The sequence below is a fragment of the Gasterosteus aculeatus genome, chromosome X (assembly GCF_964276395.1).
Source record: "Gasterosteus aculeatus chromosome X, fGasAcu3.hap1.1, whole genome shotgun sequence".
Classification (NCBI taxonomy): domain Eukaryota; kingdom Metazoa; phylum Chordata; class Actinopteri; order Perciformes; family Gasterosteidae; genus Gasterosteus; species Gasterosteus aculeatus.
In genome coordinates, this window is record NC_135698.1 from 19,224,383 (window position 1) to 19,246,529 (window position 22,147).

Genomic DNA, 22,147 nt, shown 5'->3' on the forward strand with positions numbered 1-22,147 from the left:
CTGCAGCAAAAGTAAGTGTGCGCTGTCAGCAAAGCACATTACCAGAAATCAAAGGCCAGTGACGGCCCAGAGGGAGGAGTGTGCACGCCTCTGTACAAAGGCCACACTTTGGTAATTAAAACCTATTTTATCAGACCTGTCTCGTCACTGGTTTTACTCCACCACTATCGACGATCTGTTGCATGCAGAGTGATTACTAATTTACCTTTAAATAAATGAGCCAGGGTTATTTAAATCCTGTTACACAAAATGAGGCGAAAGACATGATGGAGTAAAATAAACAATTCCGCTTAATATATTTAATGTAGAAAATTATTATGGACAAAAATGAATATTTTTTTAAGAGTCTTCAGAAGCTTTCTGAACCTTATGAGCCAGACGGGTGTTTAAAGGCAAATCATCGCAGTCATGTATGTACTTTCACAATGCTTTTACTCTGAAGACATGTGCACTGGAGACAGATACAACGTTCATTAACATCGTTTTACGAAACATCCAGGAAAAGTCTTTCTTTTTTAGTGGATTGTCCTTAACTTTCCATCAAATGTTAAAAGTTTGCTCTCCGAATACAACACCGCGAGTATTGTGTGTCAGTGTAACGACGCGCATCACTGACTCAACTGAAACTCCTAAATCTTAAATAATGAAACACTCGTGTGCAGTCAGACAATGAGAGCACATCTTAGTCAGTGAGTATGTCCACCAGAACAGTTGAACTGTTTTGCAAAAACTGCATATTGCAAATACACTAAAAATACTATTTTTTATTCGTGGTTCAGTACTGTGCGCCTTCGTCTTCTTTGTAGGCAAAATAGACTGTGACGGGTCCAACGCTCGTCTGCACCGTTTCTGCAGCTCCCGCCACCATCCAGCAGCCGAGGCCGTAGGCCAGACAAGGGATGCCTGCAGCAAGCGGACACAGGGATTATGTGCTAGTGTAAGAAATACAACATACGGAATGTATTTTAGAGAAATGAGAGAGTGCTTTAAATATACAATCACTGACCCAGATTAATAACTTTCAAAATGGTGAAAAATGTGTCCTCAAAGTGCAGGTTGTGTGGAGGAGCCTTGGAGCAGTGGTATTTTATAAAGGGGAAACAGCCGGTTCTCAGTATCTGGTAGTTGGACCCCTGGACTCTCCAGTTAAAGTTGGACAGTCCGAACTGGTCATTGTGAACGGAGCTGTAGCGGACACAGAACGAAGTCCACGGCGGGAGTTTGCGCTGCAGCAGGTGGCAGGTCAGCACCTCCGAGGCCGCTGGCCGAGGGCCCGTGTGGCCGAACGAGCTCGGGAAGAGAGCGATCTTTAGAAAGAGGCCGTGGATCTTCCTCAAAAAGCCCTTCATGACTTCGCGTGACACGTAGGAGGGATTCGTCCTTTCCTGCCGTTGCTTTTCAGCTGGACTGAGCGCAAATTACTCGCACGCGGAGCTCTGGTTAGCCGCCATGGATGACATCAACAGACGATTTACTACAGCTGCATGTGCGGTTCTGTTAAAGCAGCGGGACGCTAAAGTTAGCAAACCAGACCGTCCGTGTTCGTAAGCTAAATGACGGGCTCTCTGCTGAATATATCCCGCTACACGTCCGGAAGCACATGCTAAACACACACACACACACACACGAGTAGCAAAGGGACCTTTCAAAAGAGCTTCTGTTTTAAGAGCTGTTGTGTTGTAAAGGCTTGTTCGCTCTGACCTGGTGCTCCTGCTAGATTCCTCCGGTAAGAAACGCGGAGAGGTGCTGTGGTTCCTCTTCAACGGAGTTAGCAACTACAACCTGCATTTCATTTCCTGCACTTCACTCACACCAAGCAGGCCGATGCTGCAAAATAAGCAGACATTCAATTTAGCTTCTATAGTTTAGTCATTTAGAAATTATTCCGGAGTCATTTAAATATGTAATGAATGAATTGTTACCCTTCATTCTATGTTCTTATTGGCATTCTGTCTTCTTTTTATGTTTACCATATTTATTAAAAATTAGTATGACACATTATTTTATCAGCTACTATAACCAAATAAACATGTTGCATTAAGTGCAAACTACATCCACTGAGAGGCACTGAAGGGGGTTTAGTGGTCTGCCGTAGAGCAGCACCATGGACAGCGGCCCATAAAACAATCTCTCCATGTCAGCCAGAATGAATACTGGGCCACACAAAACAACGCCTGCATACACACAAAAATACACAAATTATTAATGTTGACGTGCAATGATGCATACATATTGTATAAAAGTACGTATTCGCATTAGTGGCTAATTCCCTTGTTAAATGTGAACCATAGGTCAGAAAACACAAATAACAAAATAATGAATAATTCTATTTATTATTTTTATATATTTAGCCTGCTAACACTGGCAGGCTAGCATATCTTATTTTTTATCGACGGCAAGATATTTTTGATGACGAAGTATTCAACTTCATTTATCTGAGACACATTAGTCAATATAATAAAAAAGAAAAACGACAACATATTACACATTGGGATCCAACAGAATTGGTGCTTATGTAATCAAGTTACAGCCAGAACAATATTTGCATAAACAAACCAAAGTAGTGTGTGGAGACCAGTTCACAGATTAAATGAATTTAACATCTCACAAAACAATAACACTAAAGAATATACTCAACATACTAATCTATGCCACCTATAAATAAAATAATATGCAACCCAGCAACACTACTATATTCCTTAGATGACACACTAGTAAAAGCATAATTGATCTGCAATTTCCAACACAAAATGTGACTTTAACCATATTCAAGCAGCTAAAAGGTTCACCACAGATTTTGTGTCAGAATGTTTTTTCAGCAATTCTTTCAGCTCTATGTTTGATCAACATGAATTCATCTGTGAGGTTTACACATTCACATTGTAATTCCACATTGAAGATGCCAAATATGTGATAGCTCAACTCTGTAAGGCAAGTTTATTACTGAAGCAGCTGTCTTAAGCAGCAGGTTCATCTTCCACAGCTCGCATTCTGTTCCTAACAGTCATCTGCACTACGTCTTCTATGTTCTTGATCAGCTCCTCCAAGAAAAAAACAAAAGATAAAACAAGTTAACTTACTACTTATTACTATCTCACACCACAACAATCTTTCATTTCAGCAAAATCAGTCAAGCTCACCAGAAGTGATTTGAAGACGCAAGTTGCGTGATATAGATGAGGAGCGATCGTTAAGTCATTAACACGGTACCTTAAAATTGGTTTCTCCTTGCATTTTAGACGGCGATATTTCCTGATGAATGACTGACAGATTCCGAGCAAAGGTCACCAGAGCTCCCTGGAGATCTTCAGAGACTGTTCTATCAACGACACCCCAAACAAACGAGTTTACCAACACGTTGCCAGCGAAGAAACCATCACCGTGTTCATCTAATGGTGGCGGTTAAATGAAACTCTCAGCAGAAGACTTCTTCCCTCTTTAGGGGGATGAGCGCCGCTGGATTTAACTGTTATAGCTAAAGAATGATAAATATCTTAAAGAAATCTCTGCTTAACAGTTTGACATGTTGAGTTTGAAATGTTTACCAAGTTAAAGGTATCACCTTAATATTTATAATAGTATCTCATTCACTTCATCCATTACTGTTCTTTTATGTGTTTTTGAACACAAGGATGAAACTAACTTAAACACGCTCAGAATATCTTCTCCTGACGACCAGAGCTGTGCGTGGCTTTGATGCGATGCAGAATACTCACATCATACCGATGGTGCAGCGCTCACTGCTGTCGTAAATAGCAAAGACTGTTCCATGCTTCCCCTGCAGATTGACAAACACAAACACAGTGAATAGAAGAGCTCCATCATCACATTGTGTCGATTAAAAGAGCACTGCAGCGATTCAACATTGCACTGATACAGTTTACTAAAGTAATCCTCTTTTACATTGCATACATTCTTCTTCCTTTTTAAAACATTTTCTTATTCACCCCTAATGCAACTTGACTGTCGGTTCAGTGTGTTATGCTATAAGTATACCAGATAAAGAGGTTTTCTTTCTAACTGCACATGTCCATATATTTCTTTTCATTTTCAACATGTAATCTTTACACCTCCTCAATATTTTCTCAAGTGGCTTTAAACGTGGCAAGTATTCAGACTTTGTACAGCTCCATCTGTTCCCAGTTGACGTCCCAAACAAACTTTGAGGTGTAGAATTGTCGGAGATCAACCAAACATTGAAATACTGTAAGTTGACAAAATGTAAGGACAATATAGAGATTTTTACCTGGTTGTTAAATCCTATGCCGTGACTGTTGCACACCATGAGGAACACATCATGGTACAACATGGAGAGGTTAGAGTGAAACAAGTGGCTCCCAATAACTGCATAACGATTAACCACAGAAGGCTGTAAAAACAAAGGAAAGAAAAAATTAAGAAAGAGACAAAAAAATGAAGTAGGATTGTTTCCATTAGTCATCCTGAATCTGAAAAGACAAAATGATAGTGTGTATTTACACTTGGATTTTGAGTGTAATTGGTGTGTAAAAGGGGGGGAAGTGGAGATGGCTGAACCCCATACACATGTCCTTAGGGTCACTGTTGAGGTGGAGGGGGGGGGGGGGGGGGGTGTGATTAGTAAACATGATGAGTGTGGGGAACATGTGGTGGTAAACTGTTGGGCCTTTCTTAATTAACTGCTGGGAGGAAGAAGACATGCCAAATACAAGATGAGCTTAATTGTGTGATGCCAATCAAAGAAACCATAGTTTCAGGACTGCAAAGGTTTGCATTCAAAAATTGAGACAAAAGCACCACCAAATGCACAATAGGACTATTCAACGCACAATACATATCGCCATAATGGAGGAGTTCTGAGCATGTGAGCGCCATAAGTAACACTAGAGAGGTTGATTACTTAAAAGTGGCAGGGCTCAAGAGGATAAAAATGTTCCTGCTTCTCAAGCACCTCCGGGAGACAAAAAGAGCAGGCCTAAGCCCCTGCGAGCTCAGGAGATAGCCCATAATTCACTGTGATGGGTGTGTGCTTGCGGTTGTCAAACATAGGACCCTCACACAACAATAAAAGAGTCCAACAGGGATTTAATTGTGTTTGTAATATGCATGCCCCTAATGATGGCCACTGGTAAAGCCATTAACCACTGCGGTGGCTCAACTGCTGCACTGAACCACCAGGCTACCGACTAAATGAATGTTTGATAAAATAATACAAGACGCGGATTAACAAGCGTAAACTCGGGCATACTGCTAATAAAAGGACTCCATTGTTTAAGCCCTGGCACCAGGTTGATGAGGTGTTCAAGCATGCATACACATGCATAACGAAAATGTTATGAATTATTAATGTGTTGATTATTTAGGCTCATCTATCAAAATGATAATGAATTCAGCACCTAAAGACCAATTGAGCTCAGTGCGTAATTACATTATTTAGTTGTATTTAACAAAAATGAAGAGCAAACCACTGATCTATCTTCGCAATTACTGTAGTGGTACAATAATATCCTCTTAAGTCTCAGCCTGCTGTAGAACTAGTGGTTTGTTTCTTGTTGAGGACACTGTAAAAGTATACAACTTTAAATATGTCGCATTTAAAATGGGCCCTTTCCCGTTTTAGAAAAAATGACACATTATCAAAAAGGTCGTTATAAGGAAATATCAAACGGTACTTTGGCTGCATGCTGAGGTTTGCTGCATTTTCCTTCGATTGGCATTGGCACTTCTAAACAGCCTGTGCTGCAGTTCAACGTTCCTCCAGTCATCATCAGAAGCATCTGGGTCATGGCCAGCTGGTCACTGTATGCAAGGTCCAGATCAATAGCCCACACCTGCAAACACCATCAACCATGTGTCCAGCAGAGGGAAACTGGAAGCTGTTTCACCTGCTAGTCCTTATAAAACGAGTGGTTAGTAACTTTAAATCCTTACAGCATGTTGCGAAGCAGGGGAAAGGAAAACACGCTTAATGCTGTGTGCTCGACAGATGTAGGTAATACAGAGATCCTCCCCTGCGTGTTTGTGCTCAGTCTGCCTCGCGGTAGTTTGTTTGGCGCAGGTCTGATGAGAGGCTAAGTTAGATGTGTATGGTAAATGGCATCATTATAAGTATATTAAGGGGTCAGGTATGGTCGTAGCCTTCTGCTTAAACCGGGCTAATTTTCCCAATAATAACCTAATAGCTATGCCCTTTCCTCAAAAGTGGCAAATAAATCACCAGTGAAGGACTTGTTAATAACTAAGTGGCAGTCGACTGCCTCCCTTTGCTGTTCCTATTTGTCAAAGTAAACGTCCTGCCACTGAATGCAAATCGCTGCCTGTCGGAACCCGGCAGTTTCTGGAACCTGAGTATTTCATCTCCACTAGCACATTGATATCTTTGCATGTGCACTGATTCTTTTCTACGCTATTTTACATGTTTTATTAAATTCAAATACATTGTAAATCATAATTTATGGTCCCAGGCTGCAAATACCATTTATTTTTTTAACATTGATTAATCTCCAATTAGTCTCTCCATTAACCCTTTTTTGATGAAAAAAACACATTTTCAAAGGTTTCAATTTCTTACAGTGTTTTGATTATATGCAGGTTTACAATATCATAAGACAAAGGGAAGCTGCAAATCAACCAGAGAAATTTGCCATATTTATTTGTAAAATAATGAATCAATTATTCTGATTGTTGCTCTTTTATAATTGATAAAGCAATAGCAAATTTCAGGTTGGTAACTATAAATATAGTATGTATATATATATATATATATATATATATATATTATGTGAATTGTAAGAAACATTTCCAATGAATAATTTGAATAATTACTCTAAATATAAAAAATACATTTAAATATTATAGTGACACATGGTTGCGACAGTATACATCTAAACACGTGAAATGTATTTAGTTCATGTTTTTCAAAAGTTCAGCAGTATTCTGTGCACTAGCTACCACTGGACAGACACAAGCCTCGATGCATCGGGTTGATACCTGGGCCTGAGTGACGGACACACTCCACTGCGCCACTCATTCGACTCACTAAAAATCGTACTCAAATGTCTCATTGTCACTCCTAACAAAGCCGTGGGAAATGTAAGCCTGGATTGTACCTGTTTTCTATTGCCTTGCATTTTCATTAAAACCCTGATGCTGCAGCTGGGGCCCCACCGTCCCACAATGTGAGGAAAGGCTGCAAGGGCAAACATATGTGACCCACTTCTTCCCATCAAATAAAGTAGGCAGCCTTTAGCAACAGGTTTGAATCTAAATTGATGTTTAAATCTAGACAGGTTTGCCCATGTGGCTCTCCTCTGTCTGCTCCGTGTGCGGGAGATGGTTAAGAATCTGTCTTTAATGTTCCTTCCTCTATTGAAGCTGTTTATAGTCTGTTCTTAATTATTCTGTCAGTGAATCCATTTCAATTTTGTGTCAACATTGAAACTGAAAATTAATTTTAAGGCTGTCATTATATCGCGTAAAAAAGAAAAAGCAGGTGCAGTTGGTATGGTATGATTTCTGATTTTACCCTGACTTAAATTACAAATTAAGGATCGAATGAAATCCTAAAATGTAAGAAATACTGTATATATTATATATATTTTTTAGATTTGAATTATTACAATGTAATAAAATCTACCCTCCAGGAAAGAGAAACCCGTATTTTAAGTCTAAAAGAATCAATAATACAAATAATTATTTATATTGTTCTACATATAGATTGCATTGTCTGAACCCTGCTTTGCTCACACTGCGTCTAATCCATAAGAGACTACCCTCTAGTGGTAAGCGTGCCCTCCAGATCCATGTTTTATACTGAGAATAGATTAGCAATGCAAATACAAATAAAGCTTCAATAGTAAACACAACAAATAGAAGATATTTCCAAAATGTGCTGGAGAGGAAGATGCATTACTAACCGATGTATTTTTAATAATAGAAAAAAAACACATTCTTTTTTATACCCTTTTGTAAAACTGTATAGTAGCTGTAATGCTTTCTATAAAAAAAAGTTTATTATTATATAGACCGTATTATAAACAAAGCATTTAATTTTACAGCTCTGGATCAATAAGCAGTCAATGTAGCCACATGTTAGGAGCAAAGGTTAAACCATCATAAACCAGCCCATTTCCAATATCATAAATCAAAAAGGTTTCAGCAAAACCTAATCTTGACAAATGAGATAAAGCTTGGATGGCGCCTCGCTATAATAACGAGACACATTTCAGCAGCCCACTGCAGGTATGAAGCTATGTGTTAAACACTGACAGGGCATCCCCGTGAAGCTGCCAAATCACTTTAGAATGACCTATTGTCTGAAAAATAGGTACCTCGGAATTTCCCGGCACGGCGAGGCTAAAGGGCAAGCCTTAAATGGTGGACTCAGTGCATCGACACAATAAGACCTGACACTTTATTAGGCGGCCTCGTGACACATTTGGTCTCCATACCCACTGTTTGCCTCGCCTGTTTCCCAAATCCCGGGGGAGCAGTAGAGGAGACACCTATCCGCTCTTATGGATCCCTGACCCGGCTTTAAAAAGTATTTCTTACACTAAAACGGGTAAATAGAAAGCCTGGACGCCGCATGCTGCAAACACCCCAGACCATATTTATTGTAGTAGCGTGAGCTTACCTTTTGCTCCCCGGTGTTGCGGTTCAAAAAGGTAGCCAGGTCCACGGAGACGTAACCCACGATAAGGCGCTGTAAACAGGCCCGGCCAACACGCATGCTGATGGATTGCAAGGTCTCTGGGTTCACAGAGGTCTGAGGAACAGTGGAGCCTATAGCTTCCAGTTGACAGGAGCCCTGAAGCTGGTCTCCACAGGAGAGCATGGTCACCTCACCCCCGGGGTCTAGCAGCAGATCCACGGTGAGGCAGCTGACCAATTCTGAAGGGGGGTAGGCCTCCACCACACCGCCTGGGCACACAGTGAGAGCAGAGGAATGGCTGCAGTACAGACAACAAACAGCATCTGAACCTCTGTGTTTAATAACCAACAAAAGCAAGATGAAAAGTATCAAACCTGACGGGCCACATATGGGAACTGGGGAGGACATGGGAAATAAAAACCTTCAGATTCTGATCATTGGTATCTGACCTTGTTTGAGGAAGGTCTTCAGGAAGCAGGCCCAGTTGCGGTAGCAGGAGGTTTTAGCAGGCCGGGCGTGACGAGCAAGCCACCCTGGGACTTCATTTAAATACCTGAGCTGTACGGACTCCTGCAGAAAGAGATTTAATGTGCACGCATTAGGGAGCTGCTGAACATGAGTCGGTGACACATCTGACATTATGTTTCGTCAAACACCCGTCACTCACAAATCCTCGCTACTTCATTTGTCCCATTATCAAAGCTTTCTGGGTCCCGTCTACATTATTGGAAATGCCCTCGTGTTATCCGGATGGCTCCTGTGACGGCTTGTTATCCTCGAGACCTTTGGTGGCTGCTTCGATTTCTGTGCGAGTGTGTGATGGATAGTGCGGGGAATGAGTGACAGCCTATTATCAGAAGGCCTCAGGAGTCTAATGGCTTTAACTCACGGCCACAGAGACAGCACCTGCCCTCAATAACACCTCTCTTCACTGGGCAGCTGATGAATGCCTAAGCTAACCCCCTCTATCTGGGGCTCAATCAGGGCTTGACTCGGATCGATATCACTCTTGTTTCTGTAACTGGGAAATGCCGTAATGGTTTCACCACTTAATTATGCCGTTAATTATCTAACTTTTGTTTTAGGTGTCTATTGAACAGTTTGGCAACTCAAGTACACCGTTTCCTCTGACAACGCTGTGATAAAAGGAACAACAACTCTATTGCACGCCGCAAATGTATTCTGTTTTAAAACCGATAAATTGAATGCTATGTGTGGACTGCATGACAAGTACAACTGCTGAGTCTTATTTTAAGTACAGGGTTCTGTATGTAATAATGTCTGCATATGACCATTAGACAGGAATTTAATTCGGTCATACACAATAAAACACGTGAAACCTCCCTGAAAGAAAACTCAAGTCTGAATGGAAAATAATGTCTTTGCTGTTTCGTCGTTCCACTCAGAGAGTTACTTTGCTTTTGCGTGCACGCTGTCGGCTTCGCTGGAGACAGGACTGGAGATTACGCTGTTGATATTCCAGTCATGTAACAGCCATCATCATATTCAAGTACTGTAAGAGGCGAGGTCAAACGCTACTCAGTGATTCCCCCTATACAAGCCATAAAGCACACAATGGTGCGGCAAAAAGTGTAAGGCAACGGTTGTCATTTTCAACGGAAGAGCAAGCTCACCCCAGGACTTTGCCTATGCAGTTCAAAGACACAGCAGGACAGGGCAAAAAAAGAAAGAGAGGTATTTTGCAATAAATTATTTGGACTTAAACTGCGTACAGTGCCCTGTGATAGGATTCAGGCTTTGCTTGGTGTCCACATAAAGCCAAGCAATCTGGTCATAAATAAAATAGACGTTAACCTGCCTCTTTGATTGCTATTTCATCTCTCCATTACACAGCGAAACCACTGAGAAGCTACAGTACGTCTCTGGAATAAAGGGACACAACGTGACTAGTGACGCGTTTTGAAGGAATATTTATTTCCCGTAGTATCGTCCTACATAAGCTGCAACCTCAATTTACTAAAACCCACCAATGATTTCATTTGGAACAAGCAACATAAGTTACAGTCTCCTTGTCTCTGGTCTAGTGGCCAAAGCAACGCACCAAAGACACTACGAACTTCAATGCAGTCAAGGAAAAGAACCAATCAAAGACTTGGACACTTGTTTGGATCAAACAGGGGCCGAAGGAAATGTTTTAACATCTCATTAACGCAAATTCCGGTTGATTAAATAAAGGCTGAACATCATATATTTTTAAACTCCTCCATGCAATCGCGGACTGCACACTATTTAGACAGAAAACATCTGTACAAAAATGCGCCTGTACCTCTTCAGTGGTAGTGATTATCAAATGACCCATTTTGTTGACAAACTTTACCTAAATAAGGTGTTGCTCAAGATCAGCTTGTACCCGGCGTGGCAAAAAGAAATGCTCCATCTGTTGACGCTATTAGGTGTAATTTTCACCCTCTTGTGCCTAATGATCCATGTGCAAGCTGTGTGAGCGCTTAAAAGTGTGTGTGGCCCCCTTCAGGCGTTGCACGGGTGAGGATCTACATGTCTTTAACCTCTCTCTGTGTAAATGCTAAAAGAGGCCCGGGGGCTTTCTGAAGGCAGAGTGATTGTGCTGGAGGCGGAGGGCCTCGCAGTATTCAGAGAAACACGCCATCTAGTAGACTTCTGTGCATGCAAAAGCCTCCTCCTTCTTGATGTGGTACCCTTTCATCCTTTCTCTTACATAGCCAGAAGGGATGTGATTGTTGGTATTATTCTGAAAGACCACATGGCATTCTTGTGAGTCAGACTTCTTCATGCTGAGCCCTTCACAACGAGCAATAATTACAAAAGTATGCACACAGTCTGCGCAGACTGAGGCTAAGTCTGATCTAACCCTTCCGGGGATTATAAAGGTTACGGCACGTTCCACGGAACTGTAAAACACGTTTGTGTAATCAATCATCACTTGTTTGGTATTTGTGGTAAACAATTATATTGGCGATAGCCTTGGTAATTTTGAATTAATATTTAAAATGATTCATTTGATAATTTGTTTTGCATCAATAATTAATTTAATAGCTAATATTATCACGAACATAGCTTCAAACATGTATTGCTTAAATGCTTGCAAGTATTCAGCATGTATCCCGTTCACTGGCCGTCACCGCTATTGCAATTAGGTCCAGCTCTTTTCGGTAAAGGAGTAAGTTAATGAGTGTTATACCTCAAAGTATACGGCCATGTTTAAAACAGCATCCATTCAGGTTCTGCTGTGAGGAGAGGCGATGAGATACACTGGTATCAAATATTCATGTGTTTCTATCTAATCAACAAGATTGTGGCTATCTCCAATATACGCATGTACAGCCGAGGGACAATGTGATCCATTAAAGGGCCGATACATTTGATAGGAAATCAACGTATTACAAAACAATTCATACAATGAAAAACACATGATGTTGGCTTTGCTTTGATTAAAAGAGCAAGGTGTAGAAAAAAAAGGGCAGTTAAAGTGTTGTGTCCATATGGCCCAGAAGCCCCGAGGCTGCTGGCCTACACTGGGGGGGCCTCGGCACTCTTCCCTCTCCATGGGACCCCAGCTGGTGAAACAAACCCCATTTACTTTCCTGTGCGGCCTCAGCCACCATTATGGACCTTGGCTGTGGCTCAGCCCCCCCTCTGCCGTAATTAACAGCTCCAACGGCACAACAATTACAGCCCGGCACTGCACGCGCAATATGAATCAAAGAAGGAGCTAATAGAAACCAAAAACAGAGTGAGCCGTAAGAAGCTCGAGATGACTGCTGTTCTTTCAAATGGAATAAAGAGTAAAATCGTTGGGCTCCAAGCCCACAATCATTAGGCTGTAATTAGTTTACACAAAGCTCCCAGTTAAATGGCAAAATACGGTAATTAACACATGACAGAAAATCAAAGGCTACTTTGTAAGCATATGAGAAATAAGAGCCAGGGGCTCAGAAGCTGCGTACAGATTGCATCTGTAACAAATGAATGGACAAATGATTACAAATGATTAAATGTATTTTATCTGCTCTTAATTTTTTGAGGAGACTGTGTAAGTTATAGAATAATTACAGGGTCACGCTTTAAACACTACATAAAGCACTTTCATCACATGCTCCCCGTACCAATGACCCAGACCTAACCAGTGATTGTTATGGACAGACACTGAAAGCTCAGTGCTGTGATAATAGAAGCAAACAGCTTCGATTAAAGAATTGAATTTGATTGAATTGAATTGTTGGGGGGTCGTTTATCTGACGATACACTGTACCTTCAGGGCTTCTGGATTACTACTACTATGTTTTCAAAAAAGATATACAGATATATAGAGTAGTTCACTGCTGTTCTCCCCAACACATCAACACTGGTCGGAAAATGGTTAATGGCTGTGTGTATAAACAGATATTTCATCTGTCTATTTAATGTTCTGTGACTCTGGGGACGGTGCTCAAAATACTGTAGGAATGAAGGGCCCAGCCTTGTGTTCACATAAAACATCCACTCTGGGCTAATTGATTAATTCCTCTGACCCCACTGTGACTTTAGCTTTTCAATGACAGAAGTGAATCAAACCCTTTGAACTGTCCCATCACAACTAGGATTTGTCTGTTAATTTTCTACTCAGCATGTTAACATTAGATGGCCGATCCCTCATTGATATGGGTGTAATAATCATAGCAATAAAGTTTATTGGTATTACAGATCTCTAAAACCAAAGCTTTGTGGGAGGGAGCCATAAAAAAGGCATAATAGTAAAAAGCATCAATTTTGGCAGAAGTAATAATGGAAACAAATACACACAAACCAAAATTCTAGCAAATTCAATAAAAATTGCAAATTGTATGAAAGCGCTTCTAAGAATTGTTTCTATAGTTTATGACGGGGAGCGAAGAACGTAATCCTCTGAGACACATCTTTACCTGAATCCATTCGCTCTTCTTCCATAGCTCAGGACCATAACGATGGCATTCCTGCAGAGCCCAGTTATAGCAGCTCAGATGACGTGTGTCACAGTACGCTGTGCCAGAGCCTCCGTATTCAGAGTCCATCTTGAAGAGCCAGCGATGCACATCGATATTTTGAGCCATGAGTCCAGCCAGTGTCTCATGGAGCTAAACCAAGAGAGAGACGTTTGAATTACAAACAAAACACAGTAAACGTGAAAGTGTTATCTGTGTTACCAGGCACTGACAAAATACCTCATACTCTAATGCTGTCTGTCAATGCAGTTGTGTTTTGATCTCTCACCTGGTTGAGCGTGTAGATGTCTCCTCGACCCGGGGAGACATCAACCTCTGCCCCGGAAAAGATCCTCCTTCCTCCAGATTTGGTGCTGTGCAGCCGTGCAATAGCCGGTTCTGAAGCCAGGATTGGCACTCCCAGCTCATCAGCCACCGCTAGGTCATCCGCATGGGCCACCCCGCCCACAATATAGGCCTGCTTGCCCTGGATCAGGTGCTTGATGCGCTTCAGGGTGCGTGGACTGTACTTTAGCAGTGTGGATAGGCACAGGTTATGGGTCTGGAAGGAAGGACAAGAAAAAGGATTTCCACTGCAGCTAAGAGTTCTAAGTGTGTTTTCTAGGTGCTGTTTTTTGACCCGATTTATCACCGTGTACACACAAAAGATCTATTATTGTAGTAGCCAGCAGGGTTTTAACCTCTCCTGTATTTCAGCAGGTTGAATTGATAAAATGTGTCTGTGGGAGGCCTCGCCTATTCTTCACATCTTTAATGTGTGCTAGCAATGAGCTCCTTGGGAATATAACTAATTACTTCACATCTGTATTTATTTGATCCACATGGAATTATCCCTTCTGTCAGTGGCAGAATGCGCTGCCAGCAATGGGTAGCAGTCATTCATCTCAGCAACACGCCTGGCACAGTTTAACAACCAAACAGCAGGAAAATCAATAAAAAGAAATGAAGAAGACCATGTCATGTTGCATTTTAATCTAGTGCAAATGGATAGAAAGAAAAAGATGGATAGAATGGCTGGATGTAAAATGACAATACTATAACACCTTCATTTTATTGCACTATTCAGAAGTTTTGAAAATGTTGCAGTTAGATAGAATAAACTGATAATAAAACCAATTAATATGGAATCTAATTATTTACTGAACACCAGCTAGAGACCATTAAACGTTTTTTATTTAAGTGAAAATGAATACAGCTCTAGTTTGCATACTTATTTCAAAAGTTGTAAGAAAGAATGATACATTTTTAAAAATTGAGTGCAGGACAACTGTAAGATGCAGTATTTTCTAGTACCCTCTAGAGGACAATTCACAAACTACAGATGTTTGTGAATTGTGCACCTCGACATTACGATACAACAGAGTCCTTCCTCTACACACACTTTTAAGATCCTGCTGAAAAACGGAATGCACAAAATGCAAACGTGATCCATCTTACCGGGAAATAATCGATAGCCTCAGGTGTGAGGATGACGAAGCGTCTGGCCGAGGAGGATGAGGCTCCACCACACTCCAGGAGGCGGGTGTAATAGTGCAAAATGTCATCTCTGAGAAGTCGTGGACATACGTAGATCACGTCCACGTTTTCATCTTAAAACGTATGTAGACAATGAGAGAATGTTTACATGAAAGCGGACTGAGAACGTGAATGTGCGTATACGGCAGTGAGGATGGAGAAAAAGCTCCTACCTCGAATATCACACAGTCTGCTTATTTGGATGTTCTGTAGGATGTCATATCCCCTCAAGTTCATACGCTGGCTTTGTGAGTATCCTATTCCAACGAGGTCACAAAAGTGTGTACACAGCTTTCAAAGAAGGATTCATGTCATCTCTAACATGGCTTTATTAAAAATATGCAGATCTGTCCAACTACTCTCATGTGCGCTCGACTTGGGGGAAGGTTTAGTTGCGTCTAAAGACACACAGCAGGGCAATCAGCCCAATAACTAGCAGGTGCAGTGTGCCGGCCATCCAGTTGCACCATGTCCAGTCACCGTAGAGCTACATTCAGTGGGGCTGCCATGATTTTACTTCATGTCTGTCTGCATTTCCGTCTGATAGACAATTCTCAACTGAATCAAAGTAATTAAATGATTGGATTCATGCTAATTAACAACAATGGGGTTCAACTTTCTAATTATCCTTGCTCACACAGCACTCTCTGAAGCCCCCCCAAGTGCAAATAAAGCATTCCATCTGCTAGTAATTAGGCTTAATAATTTCAGACAATCGTTCAATGATTTACAATGCACATGCCTGATTACAGTCTGACTGTGAGTGCCATGGTGAAAATAGAACAAGAAGGGATCATAGTTTGCAGTCTGTCTACTGCAAAAACACAAAATCGTCTTCATATTTTGTGTGTTTTTTCTGCATAGCAATAAAATAAGACCTCTTGCAAATATTTGACCGAAATAGCTTTTCATTTTCTTAATCTGCAAATTAAATGGCAATGGAACTAAATTGTTCAGTTCCCGAGCATGGGGACCGCCATCACCCCGTGAGTGCTTTCCTGCAGAGAGCTATTTCAACGAGACAGAGTGTCTCCACTGGGGCCGCGGACTGGGGCAGCAGAGTGGTGAGACTGCTGCTACATCAGATGTGTGTGTGTGTGTGTGCAGCAGGCACAGAAAGCCACCTAATGAAGGGATGTGGATAATGGTCCTCTTGGAGGACTGGATGCGTTTCCAGTTGGCTGCCAGATGCTGGGGATGGAGAAAAGGAGTGATCAGAAAGCGCTGCTTGGATGCGTACACACTTTCATACACACACACGCACGCACACACAAATCATCATTACATGGATAAAACACATCAAGCCAATCTCTCTCTGGGCTAACAGAACCAAACCAAGCATAAAATATCACCGTAATTAAATTAAGCGTTTACTTTAGCATTATCTTCCCACAATTAATTCAATCAGCAAGGTACATGATGCTACTGCCAGGGGGAGATTAGCTGGCTTAATTAACAGGGTATGAATGTTTTAAGAGTGAGGACATACATTTAGTGCATGTATACACGCACAGAGATGTTAAAACTAAATGAACTTGTCGGTACTAATTAGTATTTTGTCAGCAGTCTAAAAAGATGTTCAACCCAGATGACAGCACAGACACGACATCTATGCTGAATGGGTAAAAATGTGCAGAACATTATGAGTTTTGGGGAAACTATCTCATGTAGTAAATTTGTCTTTGTGACTCAAAAGGAAGTAAGATTCAGTTGCATGATTAAATGAAACGAGTTTGGATATTGTACCGGCTTAATGAATATTCTTATCAAACCAATAGCTGCGTGTGTCCCACTTAACTACACATTCACAATCATTTCCTAACGTAAAACAACCACTACACATTTTTGGTATTTAAATACTTAAACCATGTTATTAAATATTTAGTTACCGTTAGATGTACTGTAATTCAGCGTTTTAATACCTTTGTTAAACCTTTTTGCAATTACCTCTTGCCCTCATAATTACTGTTTTTTTTATTGCTTTATCAATGGGGCTGCAGTTTAACTGCTCTATATTTCTTCAGTTCTCAACTGTTCATCCATCGCACTCTTCATTTCTGCTGTTCTCTATTGTTCATCAGTCCCACTTTCTCCCTCTGTTGGTTTTGTCCTGATCCTTTCATGCTGTTCTATTCTGTTCATCTGGAGCATCGCTCCCCTATACTGTCCTGTGTTTTTGTTACTCGTACCAGAAGTATCAAAGCAGCAAATCTATTTTTAAGTTACAAAACCTTATTCATTTTTATTGACATGACATCACCCCCATTTCTGTCTATACTTTTATACTGTCATTTATAGAAAGATATTATACAAATAACCCACTTTAGAAAATACATGATAATACCTCCAATGCAGTTGCCACATACATCAACATTTGTAATCTGTCTCTAATTCTGATTACAAGGTCAAAACAATAGAAACAAACTTTGAAAGGTTAAGCAAGCAGCAATATTAAGCCAGAGAGGGAGAGAGAGAGAGAGAAATTACACGGTGATTATACGCAACATCACCTTGGCTCTGCCGTGGAAATTCTCCAGTTGTCTGGAACGACGGGCCTGTAGGGCCTTCCTCACGTGGCGCTTCTGAGTGAGCATCAGCCATGAGACAGTTATGGTGTCTGCCGCCCACCTGCGCCGGCAGTGGCGCAGGAAGGCCGTACGGGCCAAGTAGCGCCTCCAGCAGGACTGAATGTGGACGGCAGCCGCCTCGATGCCTCCCTCTCCCTTGTAGCGCTGACCCGGGCGTGAGAGCAGAACCAACACCTCCTCCCGGTTCTCCAGCACTGAGAGGAAGCCGGTCTTTAGAGGACCCTGTAACCAACCACTTTCCCAAACATGGCCCAACTCCACCAGCCGTAGCCCGCTCACTCTGGCCAGTGGCACAGCAAAGTGCCTGAGCAGCTTCTCCAGGGCCTCCAGGGCATCTACCACAGTGCTCCAGCACAAGCTAAAGCTCTGCTTAAAGTGACGGAAATCTCCCGCCTTTGAGTTAGTGCGTCCCATTAAGATGGTAAAGTCGTATTCGTTGGTATTTACTGGTCCTCCCAGGGGTAGATTCTAAAGAACACAGACAAATGTAGACTTTAATAATTGAAATGCTATCTTTTTTCACGTTTCTATGTATTATATTCAACATGCTGTATATTTAAAACGTGTACAGTGATCTTACGTGAGGGCTTATGGGGATAAGGCCGTTGGTGCCTGGCATCATGCCCCTGTGCTCCATGCTGTTGGAGGATGCGGAAGGAGGTGGAGCCTTGATGCAGGTGGGTGTCCACTCTCTGTCTATGGTTGTGCAGCTGGGTCCAGGTTCCGTTTCAGATTTTAGCTGCTTGTGACACCTGGACATCACGCTTATCCGACCTGGAGTCACAAATAAACAGGCTTAACTATACTTTATCAGGGATCGATCAGTGGAAAACAGTCATCCACGTGTATTGAAGTGGCAGCTGTCTGTGCTACAGCGGAGTCACTGAGCAGACCTGTCTTTGGAGAGAGTGAATCCTCTCTGGAGTGAAAAGACGCTGCCTCGTGCTGTTTCGCCATTTGAAGCACATTTGTATTTGGCACTGATGAAAACATGAAATAGAAGAATAACTTAAGCTAAAAAATGGCTTGAAGATTTGAAAAATAATATGCAACAACAACTTGGAAAGCTAATTCTATTTAGTTATATGCTACTGAATATGAGGTGGCTGCCAGCTAAAAATTCCTGACATGTACACTTACATGTTTAAGTTAGTATGAATGTGTTGGTGCTGAGGTGAATAAAATGTTTTACCTGTCCCCACGTCTTCTTCTGGCTTCGCCAGGCCACGGCGGGACTTTGTGACCAGAGGACTCACCACAGGGCCAGTGAGTATTTCATCAGGCCTTGCCTTAACAGAACATTTTCATAAGATCAGATGTTGAAACATTGTAATAATCAAACCAAAGCAATACTACCAAACCAGTAATTCCTACTTACTGGTGCAAAAATATCATTGACAACAGTCAATGGGAACTGGACTTAACTGCTTAATCTAACTTAATGAAACAGTGACATGTTGAGACCTTGAGCATCTTTAAATTCAGTGGGGGTTTTTCTTCAACAAAATGTATTTCTTTTCCGGAGAAACCGTTCTGTGTAGGAGATAACCAACCATTAATCATACTCCAGTCAGAGAACTAAGATACCTACATGATCACAGACAGAATTTAAAGTGGGCAATGGCAACTATCCTGTAACCCCTCAATCAATCCATAGTATCCAAGATTGAGGGGTATCTTAACCTTCAAAGAATGTAAATAGTTGTATAAAGTTGTATTGTTTAAAGTTAATTCTTCTGGCCTTAAAAAACGGGTTAAAATGCATCATTAGTCAGAAAACCACGTTTTTGCTGTGCTTATTCTCCAGACTTTCCACCTAACGTCTTCTCCTTTGTTATTTTCAGACCACTGAGCTCTTTGACAGGCCTCAGGTAGTAGCCAGGTGCTGGGAGAATATCCCCTCAAAGGCACACATCTGTTTCAGATGGGGTTGGGAAAAGGTGGCAAAATTGCTAAGATGCAAAAGCTCATTTCCTGGCATGAGTGTGGAGTGGAGACGAGCTGGCCTGAGTTGCAGGAGGAGGCAGCAGGCAGAGAGCCAGTAGTTAGCAGTTGGGGAAGCCACGGCTGTCTTATTGGCATGCTGGACCAGGTAGCCATTTCTGTCCTGAGACAGCTGTAAACCAGTAGACCATAGCACAGCAATCAGGCGCCTGTTTCTTTAGAAGAATGCTGATGTGCTGCAATCTGCTGCTTTCCGCATTCTGCAGCCAGCACTTCCATCTCTCCCATATCAGGGTGACAGTCTTGGCCGCTATTTCTCACGTCAGGTATAGATCACCACAGATATTGGAAAATAAAATGTGTAAAACATTTCTAAAAGTAATGCCGACCTTTGCGAAGATTAATTTGTTTGCTGTGACAAGTGCTAGCTGTCCCCATTAAGCCAGTGAGTGACCTTTATGTCCCTGTCTCTCTGAACAAGATGCTTGAAACACCTATTAATGCAGACTTGTACCATCACTCTTTACTCCAGCATAAAGGGTCTATCCTGGAGATAAAGGAGTGAGCATCAGGGAAAGGAGTGATGATATCCAATTCATCTTGGTTGTAGCTGGACCTCTTGTAAGGCCTTCCAATGTGTTTTTATAGTTTATTTTACGTGTCAGGCGGGGGCAAGACAGCTTCCTGCGTCTTTGGTTCTCTCTTTCTCTCTTTCCAGGTGTAATCCCCGTGATTGGGTTCCACCTGTGGCCCTCAAACAACTGGGCCGGGCTCGGGGATGAAAGGAGGAAGACGAGTCGAACAAGGCAAATGCGGATCTATTCGAATGAATGTATTTGTTGTGGAGGTTTGTTGTGGGCAGTTGAAACATTCCATGGTTGTTATGTAAACTACTCAATCTGGCAACACATTTGAGAACATCATCCTGAAAAAAGCACCTTCATTTCACAGAGAGTCTGACTTAAGTTAACTAGCATTTTTAAAATCATAGTATTTACTGTAAAACCGTACACTTTACATCAAAATTCAATTACAGCTAAATATTGTATATTAATCTAGATTGTGGTCTGACTTACTTTATTTGTCTTCCTCTTGTGGACATCAGGGAGTGATATCCCAAATGTCTGATGCATAACAGCTCTGTTGTTTGGATGAGCAGGATTATGCGAAGAACGCTTGGTTAAAGCTGACTTGTGCTAATCAAGACAGATACAAGAAAAGCTTCAAAACTTGAGTTAAGTCAATATCAACAATTCAAATGTACGAATTGTTTTGCGAAGCCGAAAAGTATTTTTTCTTCTCCTTTGTCTCCTGTGCTTCTCCAACACACCATATCACCTTGTGTTGGTCTTGAGTGTCTTAATGTGTAATGCCATAGAATAATTACATTTCTAACTTACCTAACTACAGTTTAAATTGTAGCTTGCACAATGTACAGTATACAAGCCATGTAAATAAATTGAACAAAATAAATAATGATATACCTCACTGCAGTGTATACACTGTACCGTATACTCTGTATTACTATGTAAATAAATTTGTTTTTATTTCTCAACAAAATAAAGAATGATCTACCTTTTCCCGAGGCGAGGCCCCAGGAATGGCTTCCCTTTGTGGACACACATCTTGGATACTCTCCAGGTCAGGTTTCCTGTACGATGGGTTTATTTCACTCCAACAACTCACACCACTATGCAATTCTAAAGATACTTGGTAAGAGTTCTAACAACGAGATGGTGCATAAAAAGGTTTTAGCACTATAAAAAGTAACATGTGAGTTTCTCCTCACTTACCATTTGGGAATCTGTTTCTTCTTTTGCAAGTCTTGAATTCTTGGAAGGACCAGCAACTGCTTTGACACCGTTTTCAGATAATCATCTGCATGCTTCTATTTACATAGATATATTAAATAATAAGCATATAAAATATGATCAAAATAATCCAAGATACATATATATTCTGTAGTTATTTTGCGTGAAGCATCCTCACCCTGAGGCTTCTTTCTGTCTTGCCGATGGCAGCATCCAGAGCTTGAATGTCCAGTGTTTCCCCTCTTTCATTGACAGTTATGTTCTCAAGAGCACATTTGAGTTGTTTCAAATCCTCTTGAACCTGTAAAATGCAGTTATGTGATTTAACGTAAACTAGTGTAGATATCTGGCCCATAAATTGCCAAGCTTCAAACTTGTTCTTGTGCTTTGGTAGTTAATCTAAATGTATTTGAGGTTTGAAAATCCTCAAATACCCCGTTGACTTAGCCAACAGCTAGCTAACGTTAATGCTATATTAACGCTATCTAGCAAAATGGGTTCTAAGCTGAGGTAGTCACCATTACCTGAAACAGAACTGCTCCCAAATTATCTTCGTTTTGAACTGTCTCCGACATAGTATATTCAGTTGAAAATAATACAAAGGATAATAATATTACAATATTTTATATTCATAATGAAGACCTCAAATGAATCACAGGTCTTCACACAGTAACCTACTCGCTGCCATGACAACAA

At 41.3% G+C, this 22,147-nt stretch overlaps 2 protein-coding genes across 3 annotated transcripts; both read right to left on the minus strand.

Annotated features, from left to right (window-relative positions):
* Window positions 1–415: 415 nt before the first annotated feature.
* Window positions 416–1,893, minus strand: cxh15orf61 (chromosome X C15orf61 homolog). Its single transcript, XM_040162870.2, has 2 exons — window positions 1,007–1,893; window positions 416–903 (listed from the first exon to the last, which is right to left on the minus strand). The coding sequence occupies exons 1-2, from the start codon at window positions 1,347–1,349 to the stop codon at window positions 776–778; spliced, it is 471 nt and encodes a 156-aa protein (XP_040018804.1). The 5' UTR covers window positions 1,350–1,893; the 3' UTR covers window positions 416–775.
* Window positions 1,894–2,314: 421 nt separating this feature from the next.
* iqch (IQ motif containing H) lies at window positions 2,315–22,145 on the minus strand. Of its 2 annotated transcripts, XM_040162864.2 has the most exons (21): window positions 21,976–22,145; window positions 21,630–21,752; window positions 21,434–21,528; window positions 21,216–21,291; window positions 20,717–20,836; window positions 18,889–18,985; window positions 18,590–18,676; window positions 18,277–18,470; window positions 17,619–18,164; window positions 16,233–16,299; window positions 15,282–15,365; window positions 15,031–15,182; window positions 13,862–14,134; window positions 13,534–13,725; window positions 9,082–9,202; window positions 8,615–8,901; window positions 5,652–5,810; window positions 4,247–4,369; window positions 3,717–3,778; window positions 3,211–3,319; window positions 2,315–3,041 (listed from the first exon to the last, which is right to left on the minus strand). In XM_040162864.2, exons 1-21 carry the CDS (start codon window positions 22,024–22,026, stop codon window positions 2,958–2,960), a joined length of 3,102 nt encoding a protein of 1,033 aa, XP_040018798.2. In that variant the 5' UTR covers window positions 22,027–22,145; the 3' UTR covers window positions 2,315–2,957. The 2 variants fall into 2 exon arrangements, with proteins under 2 accessions (XP_040018798.2, XP_040018801.2); XM_040162867.2 differs by lacking the exon at window positions 5,652–5,810.
* Window positions 22,146–22,147: the final 2 nt, after the last annotated feature.

Bases quoted from the DNA above. Each gene is read 5' to 3' on its own strand.
- iqch (XM_040162864.2), bottom strand. From the start codon at position 22,026: ATGTCGGAGACAGTTCAAAACGAAGATAATTTGGGAGCAGTTCTGTTT. The intron at 18,471-18,589 runs GTCTGCTCAGTG...TTGTGACTCCAG, and splicing joins TTCACTCTCTCCAAAGACAG to GTCGGATAAGCGTGATGTCC. The intron at 4,370-5,651 runs GTACCGTTTGAT...TTGTTTTTACAG, and splicing joins AACCTCAGCATGCAGCCAAA to CCTTCTGTGGTTAATCGTTA.
- cxh15orf61 (XM_040162870.2), bottom strand. From the start codon at position 1,349: ATGAAGGGCTTTTTGAGGAAGATCCACGGCCTCTTTCTAAAGATCGCT. The intron at 904-1,006 runs GTCAGTGATTGT...CGCTTGCTGCAG, and splicing joins TTTGAAAGTTATTAATCTGG to GCATCCCTTGTCTGGCCTAC.